Raw genomic sequence first — 26,092 nt, 5'->3', positions numbered from 1 at the left:
CCCCAAAAATAATATAACAAAAAAAAAAAAAAAACTGCGTTAATGTGCGATAAAATATTTATTGGTGTTAAATAACTAATGAGTTAATGCAATAATAACGAGTTAACTCGCCCAGCCCTAGTTCAGACGTGTCGTCCGTTATCATGGCGGCCCGTACCTGCACCCGTCCAGCAGTACGCTCCATGAAGATTCATCCATCTTTGAGTGTTTCCGGGCCAAACTGTGACACTTCGACTTGTGGATCTTCTTCGGTGATCCCTTCTTAAAACGCACCTGTGAGATGTTGACTTTTATTTGATTAAGTTGCAATTTCGTGTTAATTTTTTATTTATTATGGCTTTATTTATCCTGTACAGCACTTTGGTCCACTGTGGTTCTTTTAAAGTGCTTAACAAGTAAAGTTGGATTGGATTGGTGTTGGTTGTGTTTTAGCCTTCTTTAACTGGATCAGTCCCTGAAACCTTGTACTTTCTTCCACTACAAATAAGTAACAGTTCTGGAATACAGGGTCACGGGAGGTCAACACTTATTACGTCCTTTGAAGTCCAAAAGAGGGCCACGCTCTGCCTCGTTCCACAAATTATCATCCGAAAACGATTCAATCCAGAAGGCAAATTGTTCGGAGAGAAAATGTGCACTCCCACTTGGCCCATTTATGTACGCGGCGTATTAAGAGCCGTGAAATATTGAGTTTCAGACTGGAATAAAACCTGATCAGAACATCAGGCTTCATTTCTTTGTTTAGAATGGAAATATTCAAGCATCCCTGGAATGTTGCCGTTAACTGAACGGTGACCATAACAAAATGTGTGGCTACTGCCCCCACTTTAGAGTGCATTGGTGACTGCTTCCTTAATTTGGAGGCATTTCAGAGCTGTGGTTGTGCATTTAATAATTTAATGAAAACTACCAAAATTCAAACAAACTATGAAACTCTTTGCTAAACGTCTCTTTTAGAGTCACATTTGTTACCGCTAAATGAAGAAAAAAAAAAAAGCCTTCTGTTGTGAGAGGCCATAACTCAGCTGTTTGATCCCGGGCAGGTAATGTGCTGTGGATCTACTGGAGCTTTCCTGCTCAAAAACATCTGCGGGTGTGAGCCAGAACAGTAAAGCCGCAGAACATAAAACCAAAAAGAAAAAACGACCAAGTGAGAGATTCCATATTAGGCTGAGGGGAGAGGGTTCGCCTCACCAGCAAAATGCTCGACAGCTGACCTGCCGCCAACGTTAAAATGTTGATAAGGCAGCTCTGAAGTCATTTAATAAGACAAGGAAGCAGATTCCTGCGTCTTAGTGACATTGAAGTGAACCCCAAGTGCACAGTTTTCTAAACTCTGAGCAGCTGCCTGCAAAATGAGGCAGGGCAGCTCAAATCAGTTCAGTTCAGCAAGCCAAGAAACACAAGCTTCACAAGCGTATGTGCTGACGTAGTTTGCATTTAATACGGTATAGCTTGAATCAATGGGTATAGGAATGATAACGTAATGGGCTATAACAGAACAAGTATAAAATTAATACAGGCAACTGCAATTGTATGAAAACATTTGCTGAATACAATAGAAAAATAAAATGGGGCACATTTTGCGTCTATCGCTGAAAGGAAAACTAATTCTAAAATCAGAGTACATGAGGATGGCAGACTCGACACAAACGCTTCACTACCAGCAAATTCAATATGAATTCTGTAGTAAAGAACGCAACACATGGCACACAGACACCGCTTTTGTACAAGTTACATAATAATGGCAGGATACTGGGGCCAGATGAAAGCACTGCCTCCGACCACAGCCTGAAAAGTAGCGATACTGAAAATATATTTCTGACAGGTGCCCAACAGGGACCCAGCTGGGGGGGTGTGGCGGGTACACGTTTGTGCTTATTTACTCCAGGACTCATTTAGTCGTCCGTTTCTGGTTTACCTGTAAAAAATAAAAATAAAATAAAAAATAAAAAATCCTCTTGATTTGTCCCGACAAAGCCAACGCAAGACGTTTACGTCGAATACCGTCACGGGTTTTTAGTAACGCAGCAGACTGTGACGTTTCATGCGTCCTCTTATTCCAAAGCCGTAACGACTCATCTCAGAACACACTGGGTAGAAGTTTTTTCAAAGTGCTAAGATGTGATTTATGTATTTAAAAACAAACAAACAAACAAACAAAAAACATATTGCACTTCTCGTGAGGTTTTAACTGCAGACTGAAACAGGTGTACGCTTCAGTGGGAAAGTCAGTGCAGCGTGGTCTGCCTTAAACAAGAGTGTGTGGGGATGTGTGACACCTCACTGCGGCAGACTGTTGCAGCTCGACACGTGTTTGGCTCTTTTCTATTTACTTCTTAAAATTTTGTTTAAAAAAAAAAAAACAAAAAACAAATCCCAGACTTCTTTCTGGATCTAAACAGTCAATTGCACAACAGCTCTTCACCATTTCAGGCGTGTTTTTCTAGGTTTTCCCGCCGGTCAAACATTCCACGGCTGCAGAGTCGGTCTCAGTGGGCGTAACCCAAGTACAGTCACGTGTCTGTTGATGTCACATGCACTCCCTACTAAAGGCTTTTATATGTTTAGGCAACATGGAAGGTCTTTTAATGGACTCTTATGGGAAAAAAAAAAAAAAAAAATCTTAAAAAAAAAAAACAAACAACTCAAATGGGCAACAGTCAAAGGAGTTTAAAAAAAAAAAAAAAAGAAGAAGAAAAGTTGCACCAGCCATTTCTGAGTTGTCGGACTGATTTACTTTAACCTTAACGGTTGTTCACTGTCATCACAAACATCAACTCCTTTGCTCGACACCTTTAGACAAAGACGTCGTTGGGCAGCAAACCGGTACGACTGAGACGATGCAAAACTAGCATCCGTCTGACATTTACCAGGAGCTCAAAACGCACTGTGATGAATACGCGTATTAAGTGGACAAAGAAAGGCAAAAAAACCCCCCAAAAACCTATTATTGTTGCCTGAGGGTGGAAATTAAGAACTGTATGTTTTTAAAGCACTAATTCGCTCCAATAACTCCATTAAACATTTACATAATATTTGTCTAAGGAAACACGAAGCAAGTTAGCCACCACAGTTCCAGCTCAGCTTTCATACGCAAGATGATTAAGACCGGGTGGTATTTATTTGGCCATGAAATACTTGATTAAGCTACAGCAGCAGTTAAAGGAAACGGGAAAGCTTCTTTTTTTTTTTTGGACTGTGATGGCTACGTTCATGTTAGCTGTTAAGATATTTTGGAGTGAAATGCCCCTTTAAAAAGGTCCAATCATTGACACATGAATAAATTAAGGACTCAGCTGACCCAGCTGACCCAGTGTGCCTGACCACGCATTACTTGAGCAGCTTGGTCACTCTACTGCACGTCTTCGGAGATAAGTTCAGCAAAAATAAAACGTCACATTGTTGGCAGCCACAATATTATCACATTAAAACACCACGTCAACAATCAAGCGTTTTTATCGTCGCTGCGTCTCAAAAACTCCTCTCCGGGGAGGAGGCCGCTTTCTGGAACGAACTGGTCACGCGACGTGGCTCCGGAGTTAACAGACTGACTGCAGAGATGTCGGGGCTCGCGGATCGGCGCAGGACGTTGGGGCTGAAGCTCACTGATTGGATGGGAGCAGGCCCTGTCTTTGGGCGTGCTCCAAAATGGCATTGTAGCAGAAGTAGTACTGGTCCGGGGTTTGAATGCTGAAGGCCCTCTGCGTCCTCATGCGCCTCACCGTCTGACACACGTTAAGCGAGCCGACGTCCTGCAGCTGGGACAGAGAGATGTCCAGGGCACAGAAGGTACCTGCCAACAACAGGCCTGAGTTAGAGTTAGCAGCAACACGGAGCGGGGTGGGAGGGCTAACAGGAGGCGGACTAATGTAGTTTGGAAAAAAAAAAAATCAAACTTAAAATCAGACAATCTGATAATCTCACCCGTTCTCCCGATCCCTGCACTGCAGTGGACCACCATTGGAGGTCCCAGTGGGTGGCCTGTCCACTGAAGGCCCAAAGCCTTCACCATCTTTCTCTGCTGTCTCTTCACAGCTCCCAGGAAGTCGATGAGAGTCACGGCTGAGGTGGGGACCCCGTAGTCAGGCCAACTGAGGTACTGGAAATGACTCACGTGTCTCTGTTCACACGTCTGAGCACATAAAGAAAACAAATATTCACATGCTTGTAGTAGACTTCACTTTGTAAATGGCACCACTGAAGGCATTCGTGTTTTTTGTTACTCAAATTTGGATCACACGGATATCATACAGAGATGTATACAGATATTGCCACATGATGAGGATTTATGTGCTACACTGACTTCCAAGATTCCCAATAATTTTATACACTTGTATATTATTACAGTGATTATTTTATTACCTACTTGGTGTTCATTTGGAGGATTGCTTTATGCACAGTCAATGGGACTGGATGTAGTGGCATTTGTTTAAATATGAGGGCTGGTTGAGCTGTGACTCATTTGTAAGTTGATGCACAATAATCACCTGGTATCGACTTCATTGACCTGATTCTATAAAAAGTTCAGTTTATTTCTGAGAAGAACGGGTATAACGGGCCACATCATAAAAAAAAAAGCTCATTTTTCACCAGCTAAGACTTTTGTTGTGGTTCAAGCAAACACTATCCCTCCCTCTCTCCCTCTCTCCCTCCCTCCCCCCCTTCTGCCTTCACAGTTGCATGGACTGGCTCCGCATAACTCAGTCCATATTGTCACATGTTGTTGCAACCTGGGTTGTTTTGGAACACGTCACGGATTGTGTTGCTACACTGACTTAGTTATGAAATTATTACCAGAGTACGGGGGGGGGGGGGGGGGGGGGGGGGGGGGGGGGGTAATTAAATACAGCCTTAGGGCAAGATCATGTAGCCAAGTACACTTCTCTCGGAATTTATTGAACTGCGTGAGTCTTTGAGATGAAAATACACATAATGTCACTTCAGCCAACCAAGTATAAAACAGAGGAAAAAGCAGTCTGCCGAGCATCCGGTAAAGAGGACGGCTGTACCTCAGTGTTGTGGAGCTCGAGGGTGGTGTGGTTGTAGTGGGTGAGATGGTCCACCCTTTGGTTCACCACTGCTATATGACCATAGACCTCCTGTCCACCTTCCTCCAGGGGCCAGTACTGCCCACACTTCCTCCGACTGCCCTCATCTGTCCTGCAGCACAGGGACAGAAAGCACTTGGTGAAATTCATTCTGACCAAGCTTGAAAGGAGAAACTGGAGCCATTTTTTGTTCCCCCCCCCCCCTCTCGTCTGCTCAAATTACCTGGTCGTCATGACGATGACGAGGACGTTTTGCTCCCAGGCCATTCTCCAGAAATCCCCGTAGGTCCTCTCCAGTGGACCTACACATTCACCCGGAAATTTGGTGTCAAATGAATGAGCAAATCAACTTGCCTGCATGAAGCAGTGGCCTTGGAAGCAACACCGGCCACTAACAACACATTCATCATTATCAGACCCCGCTCACCGGCCTATTCTGTCTGTTTGAGACGGTTTCCCCAGCCACCTTCAACAAATTAATTCTCGCACTAAAACTAACATCCTGTCAGTTTGACTTGCACATTAAACCTCAGTCAGAGGCAGTGGGCGGCCAGATCGATCACGCCCCTTAAAAAAAAAAGGCTCGACAGTTTAACTGCTGTCGAACTGAGATGACTGACCCCCGAATCACCAATAGTGTCTTTTTGTTGAAAATATTTAGAGCTTTAATAAGAATCTAAAGACAAAGAAAATGCAATAATTTGTAATAATGTGCAGCACTTGAAAATATTTGACAGTTGTCGTACCTTGAGTACCAACGTATGCATTCTTCTGTTTGTAGCCATCCATGAAGCTTGCATTGATGTAATCTGATCTCTGTTGGAACAATAAAACGCCGTCACGAGTGTGACCGTGGATTTTTCTTATGATGTGAAGATTTCTGGGCGACACAATTTACCTCGTTCCTCCTGGGTTTCAAACGAACTCTTGTTTGATCGAGGCACAACACATCTCCATAGCGATTCTTCTCCTGGTTGTAGCCGGCTCTGCGGGCAGATTAATAACAAAGCTTACTTCTGATGCCTACTGCTACTCACTCATAACAAAGAAACATTGCCAGACGTTTAATCATGTGCGTTTTTTTTTAGATGGTGAAGGGCAAAACTCATCCCACCCAGATGATACCCAGAGAATGAGAGGAAGTCAGTCCTACCTGCAGCCCTCTAACCTCCTTCTCAGTTTCACACGCCTAATTAATGTTCTATTCCACTCAACTTATCTCGGTCCCGCTGTAATTTGACAACTTTGTGTTCATGATTTATACTGAAATGAACCAAATTTATCTTCGTAAGTGAATTCTAACATGATCCAATAGCAACTTGGAGATCAGTGAAGTTTTGCTGATATAGCGAGCTGTGCGCCGGATTACATTACTCAATTTTGTCCTTCATGCTCTCGTAGACGAGGGGAGGCGAATGCTAATGCACAGACTACTTCATGGCAGAACAGCTCTGTGGGACGGCGGCAGATTGTAAACGTCAGCACTGAGTGTGCGTGTGTGTCCAGTGCTGTAGGCTCACTGTGCACAGTGGAAGGTTCCAGGCGGCGTTTCATTGCGCAGCTCCTCGTACTCCTGATGGATGCCTGTGCGCTGCAGCCTGCCGAGGTGCACCAGTAGCTCCTGGGGACGCATGGACTCGGGCCCGGGGACGTGGATGGAAGACTCTTCCAGGGGGATTCCCACCAGCTCATCCACGGGGTCTACTCTGCCGTTCTGGCCGGCCAGTAGCTGCTGGTTCCAGCTGTAGGCGTCCAGGGGCAGCAGGCCACCGAGGTGCTGGGGGAGACAGTCTCGGGGGAGGTGGTGACGCAGTTCGGCCATTTTTACCATCTGAACCTGCAATTAGAAGATAGAGCAAAGCTGGTGTCCAGTGACATCTTCCACTTCACTTGAAACTGTTTGATATCGTTTCAGGGGAGGGTCAAGAAGCTTTACAGGGATTTATGCGAGGCATGATCAAGGTGGAAGGATGGATAGGTGGGAACAGAGAATGTGACACCCCCCCACTATGTTTGCATTTCCAGAAAACTTCAGTAGTTTTACTGAAGGACACATCAAGAACATGAAGCTGCAGGGCAGCTGTGGGAGGGATCAGAAAATGAGCGTTTACCCTCTCCCTGAGTTTCTCCTTGAGAAGCAGGCTGAGCAGATTGTAGGGCACTCGGAACCAAACGGGGGCCCCAACAATCAGCACCTTCTTCAGCCTGGCAGGGAACGCCCCCTGGTGGACACAGACAGCACACCTGGTCATAAACCACTTTGTTTCATGTACAAGTTACAACAAATTCTTCATACTGAAATCCAGGAATTGAATGTGTTTTGTTTTTTTTGTCTATAAAAGTTTGTCTCTGGGCTTACTTCTCCTCAGCTGATATCACCTGACGGTCCAATTCTATCCGACTAGGCTTTTCCTCATTTTACATAGCGCTACTTCTACATTTAAAGTATCAATCGGATGTGATTGAGGACACTTCAGCTGCTCAAATCACTGTTCAGATCAGTATGTGGCCTGTCACTACGTGTCTAACACATGTGGCTCCATGGAGATATGCCTTAGAGAACACAGCTGGCACACGAGAACATTCTCAGAACGTAAGTCACTTAAATGCAGCAGAACGGGCTGCTAACACAAGCACCACCCACCGCTTGTCAAACCATTCCATTTTGCCCTTTAGACGGGCACTTTCCAGGAAGACGCCACTAATTAGATTTTTTATCTGGGAGAGAGTGAGACACTTTCAACAAAAAAAAAAAAAAAAAAAGCAGGTTTCCAATTAGTCCTGTGACTGATTCTCAGTGTCACCATTTACCACGATTACCCGCCTTAATGGGACATTTCCTGTCTATGGACATTAATATTCACTGTGCTCATGTCTCCAGCACTGTGATGCAAACCTTGAGCAAGTTGAGGATCTTTTTGCTCAGGTCCAGCTCAAAGTTTGTGTAGTTGGAGCCTGCCATGTCATAAATGAACACCAAGCCATTCCTCTGGGTCTCGAAGCTGTGGGGGAAAACAAAACAGAAAGCTGTATTTACATTTATGTGGTATATCAAAAGGGTTGCGCAACTACCAAGTCACGCAAGAGAGTGAAAGTGCGTTTTCCAACATAGCTGAAAGAAAGAGCTGCTGACCCCCCCCCCCCAAAAAAGAAAAGCCTGCCGCTTTCTAGATGCCCAATATCCCTAATTTCCCCGACAAAACAAATCTAGCTTTTGGCCCCGGGGTCACCTTTCAACTGCTCGATCAAGGAGGTAGAAGAGGGCCTGAAGCACCACGTGGTTGCCCGTCTTGTTGGGGTGGTGCAGTTTGGCTGTGTACAAGGCAATGGAGGCTCCGGAAGGATCCCGTACACTCTGAAAAACACACACGATCGACAAGTTAGACCAGCGTTCCATCTGAGGGGAGCATTTCATCGCCGTTTCACAGCCACAACTGAACGGAGGAGCGTACACGAGCACAGAGTTATTTCATTCCTGCTTTCGACACGGTACAAACTGAGCTCTCGCCTTCACAGTGAGCCGCATGGAGCAGGACATTTTACACATCTCATTCACATAGAATGTCTAAACTGCATCAATTGTGTCTAAAGATAATGTCTTTATGCCTTGAAACCAAGAGGCACTTAAGAGATGGTTTTAAATGTGAAAGCAGTGAAGGCACTGAACAACTGAAGCGTCGACAATGACCACAGGGGGGCAGCTGAGTTCAAATACTGATTGCTGGCAGGTTGCCAGCACCAAAAGGGCGGTCAACAGTTCAGCAGGAGGAAATATTATTGTCAATAAAGATGCTGCAGGTACTAGAGCCTTTTTTTAAAATTCTTTTTATCCTTCTTTGGTCTTTGGAGAGTGAGACGGAATACATTTTCAACAGAAATACAGTGTAAAGACTGCCGACGTCTCTGCATGAATGAGGCCGCTGACCACAGATACGCCGGAACCTTCCTTTGTAAATAAATAAGCCTGAACGTATTCTCCGGCAGGAGGGCTAAAAATACATCAGACAGGATATGAAGTGCGCTGTTGAAGGATGGAGACCTCCGACGTCAGACAAGAGGATGTGCAGCATCAATGCCACTGTGGCACGTCAGTGGGAAGGAAGAGGGGGAGCGCAGGAAAGTGGGTGCGCGTGTGCAGCACGGGGGGGCATTTTTAGGGTCGGAATTTAGCTGACAAAAGCCTAATTTCACAGAAAAACGCACTGGCAACATCAGTCAATAACATGCACCTTATTTAATGCGTCACTGACAGCTTACTTTAGAAATTTGTGCTTAAAAACCTCTTTTTAAAATGAAAAAGTTTTGCTATCAGACAAGTAGCTGCAGTTCATGTGATTAAATGATCCAACAGTGGAGAAAATAGAACAAGATCGTCCCAAGATGGCCCATGAAGACCATTTTGTAATAAGGAAGGTGTGAGTCTAGAAAGATCTTGTTTACAGATCCTGTCAAAAAAAATAATTCCTTGTCCGCCTTCCACCGTGGGTTATAAATCCTTCTTTTTTTAAACTTAAACTGGACGTGGAGCAATAATACACTGCCAAAAATAATGAAGGAAATGTATTATATCCACAACATTTTCAGCTGCAAAGCAAAACAGTTGGTTCTTGAGCAGCTGAATATGATCCGCCTTGTCCCTTCATTGTTTTGTAATCTAAGACGAGATTAAAACCTTTCCATTGAAGGAAAAACAAAAACAAAAACAAACAAAACAAAAAATGGATGTGTAGGAGATTCTTACCAACACTGTGAACTTTCCACTGAGCAGCTCGGAGCGCAGGGGCTCCTCCTGAGGCTGGAGTCGGACGATTCCTTCTTTAAGACGCGTTTCCTGAGGAAAAAAAAAAAAAAAAAACAACAAAAAAAAACAGTTCACAGCAGGTGAAGTCAGGCCGTCACTCGACTCAAATTCCTCTCTGTGAACAATGGAGCGACTCGCCTGGCTTTCCAGGAAGATTAATCCAATTTCCACTTTTTTCCTCTGGAAACCTTGAGGTTTAAGTGGAAGTTCTTCAAGTTACTCTCAAGGTGCTTAGGATGAGTCGTTTAAATGTACCTTTTAATTAGTCATCTAGAAAATTGAGATTATTGAGATTATATAAAATTGAGATTATATATCTTAAAGATTATATCTTTAAAATATATATTATATATACACATATAACCACATTCTCATGTTTAATGTTAACATCCCATCTGGAATACGGCTCAAACCAAACACAAAACCAGGATACTGAAGTGCATACAGATACGCTCAGTCATGTCAAATTGTTCAGGGACCCAACGTGCGAGTTCCATCTAACGACATGATGCAACGTTAGAGGTCGTGTCCCCTGTTCTGCGCGACTTCCCGGTCAAACTTGAGCCCTAAAAGTTTGAAAAGGAGCCGACTTTGTTAACTTGGAACAGGAACAGACCGAGTTCTTGCAAAACTAAAGTGGACAGACATTGTAGTGGTCCAACGCTCAGAGGAGAAAAAGAGAGAAAAAAGAGAAAGTTTGAAAAAAGTGAAGTTTTGAACCGTTTCCTTCACTGCAAGCATGCTGAAACATTGCTGATCTATTTTTGCTTCCTGTTTGTTCCGTTCACTCTTAAACCATGATCTAATAGACTTTAGATTAGTTAGTTACTTGGTACTGTTATTGAAGATAAGATAGGAAACTATTACCAACTTAACAAAAAAAAAAAAAAAAAAAAAAAAAAAAAAAACAGATCCTGAATTCATGGTTTATCATAGTTGGTAAGCAGTTCAGTTTTGCTTCACTTCAGCTCCAATTGTTAAAAATGTTTCAAAGTGCCACAAAGGATTCAGACTCTGCTTCAGCTGCTAACCACCTCAGTCTAATTGCCCGCCTGGTCTATTTCTACCCACACACCCTCCACCCCCCATTTGTTCAGACAAATTACTTGTTCCCCGCCTCTGTCCCGGTGCTGACGCAGCACAAACCCAGTTAAACGAACTGTGGCGTGGCGGGGGGAGGCTAACCCTTCTCAAAGTCTCATTCAAGGCACTCATGAATGAGTCGCATTTATGCCGGCGAGCCGTTCCCTTGCTGAAATGAGAACCCGCCTCGATGGTCGAAGTAACCATACTTAAAAAAGTAGGTGCTACAATCCCGCCACGTCCTGAAACTATTCAGGTCATTAGAGTGCGAGTGTGAGACGCCTGGCAACTTTCCATCTGCCGGTTGGACAGACGAGAGCAGATCTGTGCAGATAAAGTCCCGTGCTGCAGCTTCAGACTGGGACAGAATAGCATCTGCAGAAGTGTGACCCACGGAGAGACAGTATGAGATTTCTATCCTCGACTTTCTGGTAAATACTACGCACCGAGAGGAGAAAGTCTTCAGTATGCAATTATCTAGGTGGGACTTAAAAAAAAAAACAGTCAGGTGCACTGCTCCTGCCCCGGAGGTAGAAAATCATCACATTTTCCACTTTATTTGGAATATGCTATTGTTCTTGCTTCACTGTTGCATTCAGTTACAGATTAGCTGACATTTAACACACCCAGCTGCTACACACACACACACACACACACACGAGTGTACGTTTTAAACTTGGGCCTCTTTCCCCTTGATGATTTTCCCAGAGGGAGGTGGCTGAGAGCGCAGCAAACAAACAGGAAGCAAAAAAAAGGAGAAGATCAGCAATGTTCATTTGAGACGCACAGCTGTTGTTCAACCACCGTGCATCAAAAAGCCACATACGTTGTAAAAAGTCCTCTTCCTCAGGCAATATCGTTTGACTTCACGTTCCTCCTTAGACTAACGTCATTAACCTCATCCGTACAAGCCGATGAACTGATAAACACAACCCATATTTTGTGAAAAGCTCTTTTAAAAGCCAGAGATGCCAACATTTCTTTTTCTTTTTTTTTTTTTAAATATCTCCCAGTGTATAATTCAGTTTTGAGAGCCTGGCCTGTGGTTTTTGTTGCATCTGCTCAGGAGAGCTCCTGCCTGGCTGCAGCCTCAGAGACTTGTTCAGTGACGTTGAACCCTCTCCTCGGGACTTCAACCTTTCCACCTTTTTTGATCCACCCATTTATTCAATTCTGTATTTTCTATATATATATATATATATATATATATACTGTCTTTTAAGCAAAATGAGTCCCAACTGCTCACCAAACCAGCTAAGATCAACAAGGCTCTCTGGAAATAAAAGGAGAGGCACCGTAACCATGGTTATGTTTATGCATTTAGCAGACGCTTTTATCCAAAGAGACTTAAAAATGAGGATATAACATCACAGCTAACATCAAAGCTAACAATAAGCTACGTAGAAGGAAACTAACAAAGCAAGGCGATGTACGCACAACGAAACCAAAAAAAACTGAAAATGATTTCACATTTGGCTTTTGTGGCTCGGTTAGAGGTTTCCAACAACCTGGTACACAACGTTAAAGCAGCTGGGTAGCTGTGACTTGTGGGTGTAGCACATGAAAGAGTGTCACTGTCACCGAGGTCTCCCTTCACCCACTCATGACCTTTTTTTTCCTGAGAAGAAAAAAAACAGAAGCAGCAGTCTTTTCGACAAACACCTGCGTACGCTGTCCACAGTAACGCTGCTTGTAGACGCGATGCAATACTCTAAGCTGGGACCGAATTACAATCTTTAAATCCTGTAGAACTTGCATGACAAATGAAGCTTGAATTTATAGAACATTATTGTTTGGTTCCGGTGTCCAAACTCAGATTTTTGCAGCCACTGTTCATTTCCAACGTGGAATCCATCTTAAATGAGAAAAAAAAAGAAAAAAAGAAGAAGCTGATATATACGTTCTGATGATTTTCTTCAATCAAATGTGTGTTTTTACAGTCACTAAACCGACACTCATCTCTGTAAAGCTTTTTCCTGTGACGATTTTCCACGCCTCTTCTGGAAGCTTCCCTCAGATCTGACATTTAAACACACATACTGGAGCTGGTACTCAGCTTCTGATCAGCAGCTCCTGTTGCCACTTTTACACGGGTGCAAGTCACCGTTTGTCTGCACAAGACAATCCTCATCCGAGGCTGGATCTGACTGCAGGCGTATTCTGCTGACCGTGTCCAATGTTTCCTCCTAAGCCGAAATCACGCTTTCATACCATCGACGGGGACTTTAAACAAGCGCAGCGAACGCACACAGGGTACAACCTTGATGCACTTCGCCTGTCAAACTTAACCCGGGCAGCGGTTTGTGGCCCCATCGAGAATTTCTCAGAGGGAGAGTGAGCAAATCTTCTCAGTCTTATGTTTTTTTTTCTTCCAACGACCAGATTTAACTGAAACGGGACAACAACAAAAAAAAACAAACAAAAAACCCCATAAAAAAATGTGTTGACCCCGGTTCCAGAGAGTGCCATCACCCTCCTGCCGTCTCCTTACCCTGTAACTGTGGAAGAGCTCGATGGCGCGGAGGACATCAAACTTGCGAGCCATGAGGAACTTGACAGCCAATTCCCTGGTCAGCGGTGAAACTCCATGCTGACTGGTCCACTTGTTGATTTCCTCCAGAAACTGCCTGGTCGCCTGAAACAGACACAGATGTTGTCACAAACTTTGTGCTCCCATAATCCAAGGTCAAACGGGGCAGGAAGTGAAACTGGACTCAGGAAGTGACATCTCCCGCCTCAAAGAATATTTGACGCAAATTTCTGGCCCTGTAAGACATTAGCAGTAGATTTTGCATGGCCTGTTTTACAGCCCGGTGTCTGGCGGGGTGTATGCACAGCGTATTGACACAGGGAGGCACAAAATAAAATGTGTGGGCTGTAATTTGAGGAAGATGATGGAACGGGCGGACGGACATGAAGCTGCATTAATGACAGGGCTGCGCTCACCGCAGAGCTCTAACAGCCACTGGCAGTAAAGCCACTTACGTAGGTGTCACGCGCTGAAACATAAACCAACCGAGTTCTTCATTCGTTCGGCGGAGGAACGTTCACGATCAGTCAGTGTGTTTGAGATGACAGAAGAAAACAGACGTGGGTTTTAGCACTCCTCTTCACAAGGAAGAGATTGATTGAGTAAAAACTGGTTTTATTATCATTCATTCTTTTAAATTCTGGCTGCAAACAAAAAAAACAAACAAAAAAAGGACCCAGCAGAGCAAAACAAAATGGCAACCAAGTCAAGACAATCTTGATTTCATCTTGGCTAAACGTCCACGTCAATTAGTAAAAAAAAAAAGCCATTTCTAAGAAAACGTGCTGGTCCACTATTCTCGCGGATAACCTGTGCCACATATTCAGGGCCTATCTGCTACTCTACTCAGTTACACATACACCCCCCCGCCGGGCCCAAGAGTAAGCAGGACGGCACAAAGGGAATTCTCAACAGGCTGTCGAGGAGGCAATGAAAGCTCACACTTTAAACACGGGGTTCCGCTTCTCTGGTCAGGCACAGCAGCGGTGGGGCATGCACTGGAGACAGGAAGTCAAGTTCTGGGAATCCGCGGCTCTTTAGAAATACAAAACGATCACTGACGAGTGCCGAGCCTGAAGACAGGATGCCTCTGTCCCTCCTCAGGAAAGCCAGTGCTTTCAGACACAGGAGGGCCTGCAGCTTCTTGCTCTGTTCAGATGCCTTAGCATGCAAGGGATGAGGGATGATTGCACCTGACAGGGCTGAGGCCAGTCAGTGTCCGATTCTCATGGGGGGAAATGTGAGGGGGCGCTTATGGTGTGTTTTCGCTGCGTTTAAGACCGAGAAGAGGAAATTTCACAGTGCTGGCATAAAATGGTGACTAGGTTCTGAAAACAATCTTTTTTTTTTTTGACCTCACAACTAAAAAGTGATAGACAAAAAGAGTTATAGAATGTCAGACTTTCTTGTAATCTTTTACAGCAACCTTGAGCAATAGTTCTCCAGGAGTTCCTTTTGAGATTAAGTCACTAATGCTTGTATATGATCAACTAGACTCAAATAAGCCTAAGCGCTCTGCACAGGCTTTAAAGTTCCACCTTTTTTTTTTTTTGTAAGGACAATAAATCTAAGTGTATATTAATGCAGCTGAATTCCCAATAAAGCCGCACTCGTTCACATATTCTTCTAATTGTTTTGTCCGATTTCTGCTAAATGCAGAACTCGTAAAGCCTAACTAAAGTTCAACCCATTAAAAATACAAGTCAACTCCCGGGCGCTTAAAAGCATTTTAAGATGGCCGTTTTCTAATAAAATCCAGGTTTTCTTTTTTTATTTCCATTCTCCGCTGCCTCATCTGACAAAATCATCATTAAGGTAACCTAAAGACAACGTCCGAGTCCAACTCTGCTACTCTCACATGTTCGATGGCCTCCCACAGGTAAAAGTTAGAAGCAGTCCAGTCTTGGGGAGTCAGACAGCTCGATTCCCCTCCCACGCATGTAAACTGAGACAATGATGGTGGTCCAAAAGTTTGAGGAAACGCCCAAAATATTCAGCAGAGACCTGACACAGGACACAGAGATGCATCTGGACCTTCAGGTCTTATGGAGGGATGAATCCTCCATCAGAGACTGGGCCTCAACATTATTGAAGCAGTGTGGGATTATCTTTGTGACTCTATTGAAGTCAGCCGACATCCAAAGAGCTTTGGGATGTCCTTCAAGCAGCCTGAGAACTATTCCTGACGACTCCTTAAAGAAATGACAAGAAAGCTCGTCTAAATGGGTTCAGGCTGTGTTGAAGATTAAAGTTTCTCGTGTCCAATATTGACTTTCATATTTTTTCCTTATATGCTCCTTATGTGACGCTTCAATAAAGAACTGTGCCCATCTATCACTTTACTGGCAATACACTTAAAGGGGATATATCATAGAACAAAAAAAAAAAAAAAAAAAGAAAAAAAGAAGAAGAATTACGTGCATAAGAGCACAAACCAAATAAAAAAAAACTCCCACATGATAACCCTGACTGTTCGGTTTTTCATGGGGAAGCATGCGTGACTTTACAAAGTTATCCAGCCTCTTTTTGCAACATCTCCACCAGACTTCAACTTCAACTTGCTGTACCTCGGAAGTGGGAAGTTGATATTGGCCTTGCTATCAACATAAAATCTCATAATTAGTCTTCAGAGATTTGACTTGGGACTGGCGTACCAGATGGAAGCTCGCTGTTCTATTTTCCCATTTGTCAATGTTTCTTGAAACGCCCGTTAGAGATGTACTGATGGTGCATTCAAACATTGGTAAAAAAGTGCAGGAGATCTTAACGTTAGCCGCTAAAACCTTATGATACACAGGAAAGGAGTGACAGTTTATGGAGCAGATATGTGATGAAGAATTAGGACACCAATTATTAACTGGCCATTCGCCGTTATGCTCTGCGGTGCATATTTCGGGTCGTTCACCACACGAGTCGCAACAAGAATGCGCATAAAAGACGTATCTGTAGTCTACCGCCTGTCCAAAGTATTTGAGAATAAAATTCACAGTTTATCAGTTGGTGTGAGCTCTAAAGGACATCTTCTATATGCTTTCTCATACCGTAATAACGTGTTCTAAGGGGTTATCAAGTACTGCAGCTCTCAGAATTGGCAGGCCTTGTGTGAGGGAGGGGCGGAGTGGAGCGGGTCGCTCCATGCCGTTAAAATGTCCCGCTTGAATAGAGATGGAAATTATAGGAGGAAAAAGGAGCGGCAGCAGTGTCTCTCCGTCTTATTTTGACCAGAGCATCTCACAGACATTACATTATCACCTCAGGAAATTCTGTCAGCCTGTGAAAACAAAAAAAAACAAAAAAGGGCCATAATATGTCTGCTATTAAAGAAAATAGGGGTGGCTGAGGATTTTTGCCGTGTCTACGTTCTATGCAGTCATAAAAACGCATTAGACGGCACTTTGCCACAAGAAAAACATACCGGACTTAAAAGTATTTCTTAACAGGCAGTCCACATGCTCCATTTAATACGGGCTGGCTGCTCTTTGTTGTTGTACTGTGAAGCGTTAATCCTTTGGTGGCGGCCAAAGACAGCTTCCTGTCAGATTGCTGTCATGTACACTCAGGTTTCCAAAATTTTGGTGGTCTGACAGCTGCTCTTTCTATCTTAGCCTTTTAAGGACAGCCTGCCAACTCCAAGCAGTGACCCTCTGTTCCTGAAGAAGCCAGTCTTGTTTGGTTTTTCTGCACTAAGCCATATCCGCCAGAGTGGAATTTGAGGATGAACCAGTTTGTTTTCACGATAGCAAACCGGGCTGCAGTGGAACACTCACTGCGGAGGAGTAACTCATTCAGTTCCTGGAGGACGAATAAATATTTGCCTGACTTGCTCCACTTCTGAACCCCCCCACCCCGGCACTTCTTGATTATCCATTTCAAAAACACTCAGTTCCAGCTTGCAGAGTCTGACGTGAATGTAAATAACCTGAGAGGCTTGTATCTGGCCACAAGTCATTCTGAATGCCAAGTGAGGCATTTCAAATTTGCGGTTTCTGGCCTTCCAACACACAGCTGACATTACATAATCCTATGTGTTGTCTGGGTTGCTCACTGGTTGTGCAATCGCTGCCAATCCCTAATAGACCAGACTCACTGTAATGGGGACCCGCTTTGTTAAGCGTTATTGGACAAACAGCACTTACTGCTATCACGTCCCAGAAAACTGAAACTGAGGGGAAATGAGGGACGTGACCGAATTAAGTCACTAACTACCGACCTATGTAAAAATCCTGCACAACGCTGGGCGGATCTGCACTGAGCAGCAAAACTGAGAGAGTAGTGAATTGTCACTATAAAGCGCCAATACAGACTGGTGTGTCATCATTTTCACACCCTTGCAACATGATGCATTTCAGTGAGCATTTGTCTGCAGGAAGTAGTATGCACCTCACAGAGTTGGGCCGTCCACTCTCCCCCACACTGCTTTCTAAGAAAACCCCCAAAAAATGTTCAACTCACTTTGACCCAAGACGATGACATGTCACAAACCTCGAAGAAAACCAACAAGCCGAGGCTTAACTTTTATTTTAAACTGAACTTAAGCAAGAGCTAAACAAAGCTAAATATGACAGCACAAGGCAGTTTCAAGGCTGACGCGGTAAGAAAAGCTGCAGATGCACCCAAAGCACAATCTATTCAGTTCAACAAATGATCGATTCTTTGAGAAGGAAACGACTAACTCTTGCTGCTCGGTGGGTCAGATTTATGTGTAGTGGATCTCAAAATAGCATCCATGTAGATTTTGGCCACCGACACCCTCTGTTCCAGCCCACAACCTTCTACTCTGGCACCCACAGCAATAGCACAGTGGAGGTTTGCGTCGGAATCCATTTTTCTTGTTGCTTCGCGCTGCAAACCATGACCGCACACAGTTAAGAGTTTGTAAACAACAGATGAGCTACAATGAAAAAGATATAAAGATATACGCTTGTGTTTACATCGTGATAGCTTTCACTTCAATGCTAGCTTATGCGGGCAAAAATATCTACTTTTCCACAATTCTGAGGAAAATTAGCAAGTTTTCTGTCTAAAAAGTTACCAATCATCTTTCTGTTAATCCACATAGATAGCTGAATAATTGTGCCAGCTCTGCATCATGCAATCAAAAAACTCTACAGACTATGAGGACATGATATGTTTTAGTATATTTTGCTTAGCTTTACGAACAGAGAATCTGGTTTTGAGGCACTTTTTAGCCAGTGGGCTCAAACGCAAAAGGTACAGCAGCCACTGGGAATGATGCACCTCCTCTATGACTCGTCTTCTGCTGCCATTTCAGAGTTATCTCAGTGTCATTTTCTGAGTAGCGACACCTACAGTTTCAGACAGCCACCGCAGCGAGTCAACTGCACCTCAGTTGTGATGATGTCAGTTTGCTTGCACAATGAACAAAGCGCCAACATGGATTCCATTTCCATTTCCGCTGAGATGTGTCAGTCCTGATATCATTAATGCTGGTTTAACCCTCTAGTTAAACTCATTATTATTTAAAAAGATACTTCTCCCATCGATCCTTGGTTACAGTAATTGGTGTCATTAGTACAGTCACCATGACTGTACTGATGTCTCATGCAGGAGAAATTCAACATGACTGATCCTACAGACGTGCCCGATGCGTTTCTTTATCACTACATTTTTTATAGGATTCGTGGCTGCCCCTTAAATTGTCTCTCCAGAATCTATTTGATTACGGACGCCATGCTAATCATTTGACAAATGTAGGACTTCTGTTTCCAAGTGGCTTCGCTTCACTTCACTGAGTCCCATTTGGCACGAGTCAATACCAAAAACAGGAAGTCAATAACGTCACTATCTCCCTATTCCCCACTTTCTCTCACTCTGCTGCTTCCTGGGAGTACAGTCAACACACACACACACACACTTTCTCTAAAGCACACGATAGACACACACACACACACTCTGTTACTCATAAACCGCCCCTCCCCCTCTACCAAAGTCTTGTGGAAATACTTTTAACAGCTGCATTCAGAATGAAGTTCCACTACACCAGTGCAGAGTCCCTAGAGACAACGCTGCACACACACATCCATACACTCACTATCCACTGCCCCCCCACCCCCAGGGCTGTGGATGTAATGAGGGCGTCCGGTGCCCTAGCAGGGGCCCTGGCTCACACAGGAAATGGAGTAGGCAGATAAGGAGCTTTCTGCTGGCCAGATGATGGGGAGTCAGCATGGGGAAAAGGCATGAGCAAGTCCAGCACAGAGAGGGAAAAGACACGAAACATCTAGCTGGAGCAAACCAATAGCAACACCGCAGCTGTTTTGCCATTTTGGTTGGTTACTATTAGAATTTAGGCTTGTTGGATTCAAAGAAAAACAAATAAATGCCATCAATTAACTTTAGTCACCAGTTTATGTGGTACTACTGCAATCTGGGTTTGTTTTTTTCCTAGATTCCATAAGAATTTCAAGCAATGTTACACGAAGATTGACTATTTCTTAGCAAACAGTATAGGAACCTGAGATATCTCACATTTTGTCTAGACAGCTTCACTTGTTAATATATTGAGCATCCACACTTGCGTTTCGAACCAAAGACGTCCTAAGACGTGCAAAAGCACAGCGACCCTGTGCTCGTTGTTTTAGTTTAGAAATTCTCTACACGGTCTCTGTGGGTCTGCCACAGCCGTGCTTCAGAATGTGCTCAGAAAGTCGCTTTGCATTGCCTTTTTTCCTTTTAATTTAAAAAATTAAAAAAAAAAAAATGCAAAGGCTTCTGCTCTCACAGAAGAATGAATACGCTTTGCCAAGAGCAATGGTACGAGCCCATGAGGCCTCATGTATAAACCATGCGCATGTACAGAAAGATCCCGTGTACCAGTTTCCACATACACTTCGGTGGGCATGAGCCAATGTGGTGCGTCCAGCAAATTGTCCGGCTGCCGTCAGTGGCACTTTACAAAGCGCCTCACAGAAGCCGTCACAATAATGTTTCCGCCCCAGTTACTGTGTGACGTCTATGAAAACTCCCGATTATGTAAGCGGATACAAAACTGGTCCAAGACTCTATTAAGATGTAGTTTAACATCAGTCACAGTTACACAAGTACTGCAGGCGAATATTTCATCCACATTATCCATGACTCATCTGAGTGAGCACGCTGAAAACCTGCTGATTATATTGTAATTCCCCCCGGCCGTCTCATCACATTGTCAGTAAACTGGACAGTTTTCTCTGTTCACGTGGCTGGAACACATCATGACGGACTACACAGTTGCAGAGGACGCAGAGGCATGACTGACAGGTGTGGCAGAGATCCGTCTGTCCACAGAGGGAAACCCCCTGACAAGCATAGCTGCAGCACATCATGCAGTACATCTCTGTCCCTTGGATGGACTCCCTGGTACCAGACTTCCTAGTTTCTGCTTCCTAATCCATGACAATTATGATCATGACATCATGCCACTGTGTCCAACCTGCTTACTGCACAGCAGCCATCCTCTCTTTATGTGCCGTCAGCTCCGGATTTCCTGCATGTCAGCCTGTGTCAACCGCACTCTGGCGTGGTCTCCCTTTTCCAAGTGAAACCTTTTTTTCCCCCCGGCTTTGGCCTCTGATCAGCTGTTCGATCTCACGGTCAGCAAAGCTTTTCTGGTCCTTTGCGGCAGGACTCGCCACAGTTACTTGGACAATCTGTGAGAGTAGAGGTGCGCCGCCGTGCTGTGCGTCACATTGGGATTTATAAAGGAAACGTGTGCTGGATCAGGCATGTGCACAGATTCCTTGCCATCCGTACTTCTCAGATTTTAGTTCAGTATGAAAGCTGCACTCTTACATGCAAGCTTTTTGCTGAAAACGTTTAGGATGATCCTTTTCATGTTAAGTCAAGAGCACCTGGAGTCCACTTCTTCCTCAAACCCATCTTTAATACTGACTGGTCTTACCACAGACCACGTTTCCACTGTGCGATGGAACATCCAAAATGCCTCGGAGCCCAGGGAAGTTGAAGAAACCTCTGAACAAGGTTGTTTTTGTAAAGTTTTAAGTGGAATTTGTGAATGTAACTTCAGAATGTCATGCCTGACAAAGGTAACCCCCTCACATTATGGTTATATCTGCTATTGATCAGCGCCGTCTGACGGATCAGAAATATTGATATAAAGTTGTCCAAATTTCTTCATTTAATGGCATTACGCACCGTAGAGGGAGAAACATGCCAATCCCTTCCAATCTCTTGTTGAGGAACACCGTTTTTCAATGATTTTCCTCAACATCTTGTTGACTAACTGGGGATTCTCTCTATGCTCCTCAAATATGTAACTTTACGATTACAACCATCTGTTGACCTAATCTGTTTGATATGACATCATAATCAAGAATGGTTTCTTGGTAGGATGGGACCTTCCAACCAGTGTCCTTTATGGCAAGGCTAGACCAGACTCCTTCCTTGCATTCGGCATAATAGAACACAAATGGGCCCATGTCACGGCAACACTCCCACTGTCAATTATAGACACAAAAAAAAACAAGGGACATGGCTCTTAAATACCTTCTATCTAGCTAGTGTCAGTCGGCTATCCAACAGCCATTCATACAGGCAATTTAAAGTTTGCCGTCCTTTAACGAAACACATTTTGATGCCAACAACAGTGACGTTATGCCAACCTTGATGCATCTTCTGTCCATTTCTGAAGGACTGCGGGTGCTTTGAGAACGCTAAGAATCCAAAAAAATAAAAAGGCATCCTTGAATTTCTTACAAAGGATCCTTGACTTGGGTGAGATTTCATGACATGGCATCCTAAAAACGTAGTCATTAAGCATTCTTCAAGGTCTTTTAGAAGCACAGTTGAATTATGAGCCCTAGATTCTCCTGATCCCAACTTATTTTCTGAATGAGCCGCAGGCTATGAATAAAAAGATTAACGTCTATCTGTATGTCATAAAATGAAGTTGATGAGAGAACATTCCATATGTTGGGTTTATTCTGTCTGCAGTGATGTAAAAATCTAATTAAATGGAAGACTCACTGCTTTACTATGTTTTAAACGAGCTCCCCCCCCCCCCATACTGTCAACTTTTTCTAATTTAGGTTCGTAAATCTGTATAAGTCTGGCAGATTCATCGGTGGGTTCCCACAAATACGACGCCGCCTCAATGAAGAGCGTGGTCTGGAAAAAAAAAAAAGGCCAGAAAGTGCGTCTTTAAAGCACATGGTGAATTCTCTGTGACGCTTATAGGTCAAAGATATTCAAGTCGCAATCCCACGGAAAGAGCGACGGGGAAAGCATTGCAGCAAATGTTGACTGCCTTTACTGGAATAATCAACTGATTAATTATGCTTCATCTCCCAGGAGAAGTCCCCCCGTTCCTCAGGCGCATGAAGCCAAGCATCAACTAGTTACACTGCTCCTGGAATTTCATCATCACTTTTTCTTTTTCTAAAGGTTTAAAACGGAGCTCTCAGTAATGGCACATTTCTTCCAGTTTTAATGTAATTTCTCTCACGAGCGATAGTTATCGGAGTTTCAATGGGTGAGTGGGTGGGTTTGGGGAAGGGGGGGGGGCTTGGCAGAACTAAGTTTTCAGATCAATATCAAATATCTTCGCATTCATTCCGAGTGAAAATAAAAGTATCCACATTCACTAGACTCGCGGATGATATTTTACATTCACGCAATCTTCCAAAGCAACGCGACTACAGCAGGACTCGTTTGAACTCAGCCAAGTTTGTACTGTAAACATTCCTCAATGACCCCAAATGAGGAGTCAGGAGGGGAGGAGGGAGGTGGGGGTCCTCCGTGTAATCTTTCTCCGGCAATATTTCACGGTCTGGGACTCGACACCGGCGCCGCGGCCCGTGTGTGTGTGTCGGTCGGCACATCACCTCGGCTGCTGGACAGGAACTGACAGTGATGCAACGAGGGCAATAATGCGCCAGAAATCGATACAATATATTCCGCTTTGGACCGTTTCGCAACCAAGCCGCCGTCGCCACCAGCTGCGGTACGCGGCCCAAAAAAAAAAAAAAAAAAAAATGCCACCAGGTAGAGCCGCGAGCGAGACATTTCTGGCGATCTCGCCCGGAAACGAAGTGGAAGCATAAACACTCTTAAGGCCTACCTGTTCCTCCTCTGCCGATAAAGTAGCTGCCATGATATCCCGTCTGCTCACCGATCACCTTTTCCTTTTTCCTCCCAGAGACGTGTCCTTTCTCGCAAAGTGGGAGATGACGGAGATGTTTGCGTCTGTCCCTCGTGTGATATGGGGGTTTAGGGGTTGTCCCTCTCCCTCAAAGTTGAAGGCATCTGAACCGCTGCAGCGGGAGCCGAAGGTCTTCTTTTTCCCTTTGATACTCTGTTGCTGCGACTCACGCAAGGCCAATTAGCACGAATCTGCCATCCAAGCGCAGAAAACTGAAGCCGCTGGTGCTGTGTCAGATTTCACCGAGAAGGAAAAGAAGGCAGGAAAGAGGAGGGGGGGGGAGAAAGAAAGAAAAGAGGACAACAGTCAAGCAGCCTGGCGGAGGGTTTGCTTCGACTCGATGACAATGACGGGGTTTCACACCATGATCTGCAGCTCTTCCGACCTCACGTTACACAGAGAAGAGAGCTGCAGCTGCCCGCGGACTCCTCCATGCTATGAATCGCAAGTTTTTAGCTCTCAACGTCGCCTTTATGCTGCGTGAGAGTGACACGCACGAGCCCCGAACAATGAGAGAGACTGTTTGGCTTTCTTTCTGCATGTTGCTGTACCCCCTGGTGGTAAAGACAAGAAAACGACGAGAGAGCGCTGACCTCCGCTTTCATTCATAAAAATTCTAAGACAGACTGGGAAAGGAAAGGAAAGGGGAAAAAAAAAATCATCCATTTAAGCACCCGGGCTCTGTCACACTTATTGGAAAGGAGGCTGTCGGACTTAAAGAGTAAATAGACACATGATTCTAATAAAAAGTTTGCTTTCAATGCACTATGACACTGGAGTCCCAAAATTACCGGATGCTTTTCTTGGCTTAATACAGACGTTGAAGGGCCAGGTTTAGGCCTAAGTCTTTAATGTCATTAACTAGTGTAGAAGGGCTAAAAAAAACTAAAAAAAACAGCTTCTTTTGAATTTACCAATTGTAAAATTGTTTATATTTTGTTATGTATTATAATGACCAAATAAAATTACCTTACCTAAAAGTGAAAGTCGCACATGCTAAATGTGCCTGTTCACTTTCTAAGGGCGAGATTAGATGTAGCTTACATTTGGGGCTACAGTTAGCAGCCGGCTAGCTTAGCATACTTTTGTACAAAGACGTTTTTACCCATTTTTTTTCTTTTTTGCCCGAAGGTGTAACAAGAAACTCTAAAGCTGAATAATAAATTTATAATATAGCAATAGACTGTTATCTATAAACACACGCGTAAGAAGGACAAAAATACAATTTAACAGGACTTTGCTCAGTCCAGTTGCTCTGCAATAGTGAGCCTTCAGGAAGTTTGCTTTTAATATATATATATTTTTTTTAAACAGAAAAACACAACGAGAAATACATTTTTAATTTGATTTTGATAAATTTAAACAGGTCTGGGAGTAAGCTTACAGTTATTGACTTTTCTGTGTTTATGCTAAGCTAACTTCAACTGTAGCTTCACACTTCAGTGTGACAATTGAGGAGCACTTTCATGCCTCTCAAGTTGGTCTGGCAGAAAAGCTAGCAAATAGGGAGGACTTAGGTTAACATTGCAGTTTAAAAGTCACAAATAAGCACATATGTCTTGTTTTTTAAAAAACAAACAAACAAACAAAAAAAATATATATATAGATAGTATACAAGGTATGGTATTTAACAACACATAAGGCACTTAATGAGATTTGCAGAGGTGCTGGTTGACAGATCTTTAAAACGCTACATGTTGACATCGCACCAGCACTCCCCAAACCACAGCTCCACATAACTAATGCATTAAAAAATGATGAGAGGGAATAGCTAGTTATATGAGTAGGCCTTTCCGTAATAGCTGGTTGCAATAGCAGCAATGTAATTAGTGCAACTCTCAGCTCATGCATCCCTGAGGCTACATTACAATCCAGTGCTTTTTACCGGATTTGCATGACATAGAAATGAAAAAGTGCCCAACAGTATCATAAAACCACTTTAACAGGATTTGTAGACCCACTCCAGGTCTCCGTAGGAATATTATAGGCTTCTGTTTCACCAGGAGGTTAGTTCAAGTGCAGTCAGGAGATTGCATTTCCTGTAAGACTATTAATGGTTCTCATTTGCTGCCTTGTTTTTATTTTATCGAGGATGTAAAAAAAAAAAAAAAATGATGCAAAAAGGGGAAGAGGCTGGAAAGGCTCCTTGATGCTTTGTTTAGCTTCTCGTAATACATAATGTCCGACCTCGATATAAAGATGGAGACCAGCAGACTATTTGTTTTTTCGATGGAAAGGTGGACAATGATAGGTGCACGCAAAACGTTTATTTATTTTTTTCCCCACAAAAAAAACAAGACCCAACAAAAAGCAAATTGTAAATAAGGAGGCGTGAGAAAGTCTGGCTTGAAAACCAAAGGGAAAAGGGAGTGGACAACAATAGACTTCCTGTCAAACACGCTGGCGTCACATCCTGTGGGAAAATGTGGCCCTCAGTCCAGCCCGCGTAATGTCAGTCCTGAAGAAAA

General features: G+C 43.8%; 1 protein-coding gene across 2 annotated transcripts; it reads right to left on the bottom strand.

Moving 5' to 3' along the window:
• Nucleotides 1-1,420: 1,420 nt before the first annotated feature.
• Nucleotides 1,421-24,188, bottom strand: ptpn9a (protein tyrosine phosphatase non-receptor type 9a). 2 transcript variants are annotated; one of them, XM_075470373.1, is made up of 14 exons: nucleotides 23,988-24,188; nucleotides 23,544-23,851; nucleotides 13,427-13,570; nucleotides 9,793-9,882; nucleotides 8,282-8,406; nucleotides 7,948-8,053; nucleotides 7,163-7,273; nucleotides 6,572-6,888; nucleotides 5,950-6,037; nucleotides 5,798-5,867; nucleotides 5,275-5,353; nucleotides 5,013-5,163; nucleotides 3,928-4,135; nucleotides 1,421-3,796 (listed from the first exon to the last, which is right to left on the bottom strand). In XM_075470373.1, the coding sequence occupies exons 2-14, from the start codon at nucleotides 23,574-23,576 to the stop codon at nucleotides 3,606-3,608; spliced, it is 1,713 nt and encodes a 570-aa protein (XP_075326488.1). In that variant the 5' UTR covers nucleotides 23,577-23,851; nucleotides 23,988-24,188; the 3' UTR covers nucleotides 1,421-3,605. The 2 variants fall into 2 exon arrangements, with proteins under 2 accessions (XP_075326488.1, XP_075326486.1); XM_075470371.1 differs by having other exon boundaries at nucleotides 23,544-24,188.
• Nucleotides 24,189-26,092: the final 1,904 nt, after the last annotated feature.

Source organism: Odontesthes bonariensis, chromosome 7 (assembly GCF_027942865.1).
Source record: "Odontesthes bonariensis isolate fOdoBon6 chromosome 7, fOdoBon6.hap1, whole genome shotgun sequence".
Classification (NCBI taxonomy): domain Eukaryota; kingdom Metazoa; phylum Chordata; class Actinopteri; order Atheriniformes; family Atherinopsidae; genus Odontesthes; species Odontesthes bonariensis.
Note: the sequence above shows the minus strand (reverse complement) of the source record. Positions and strands in the feature narration are given on the sequence as shown.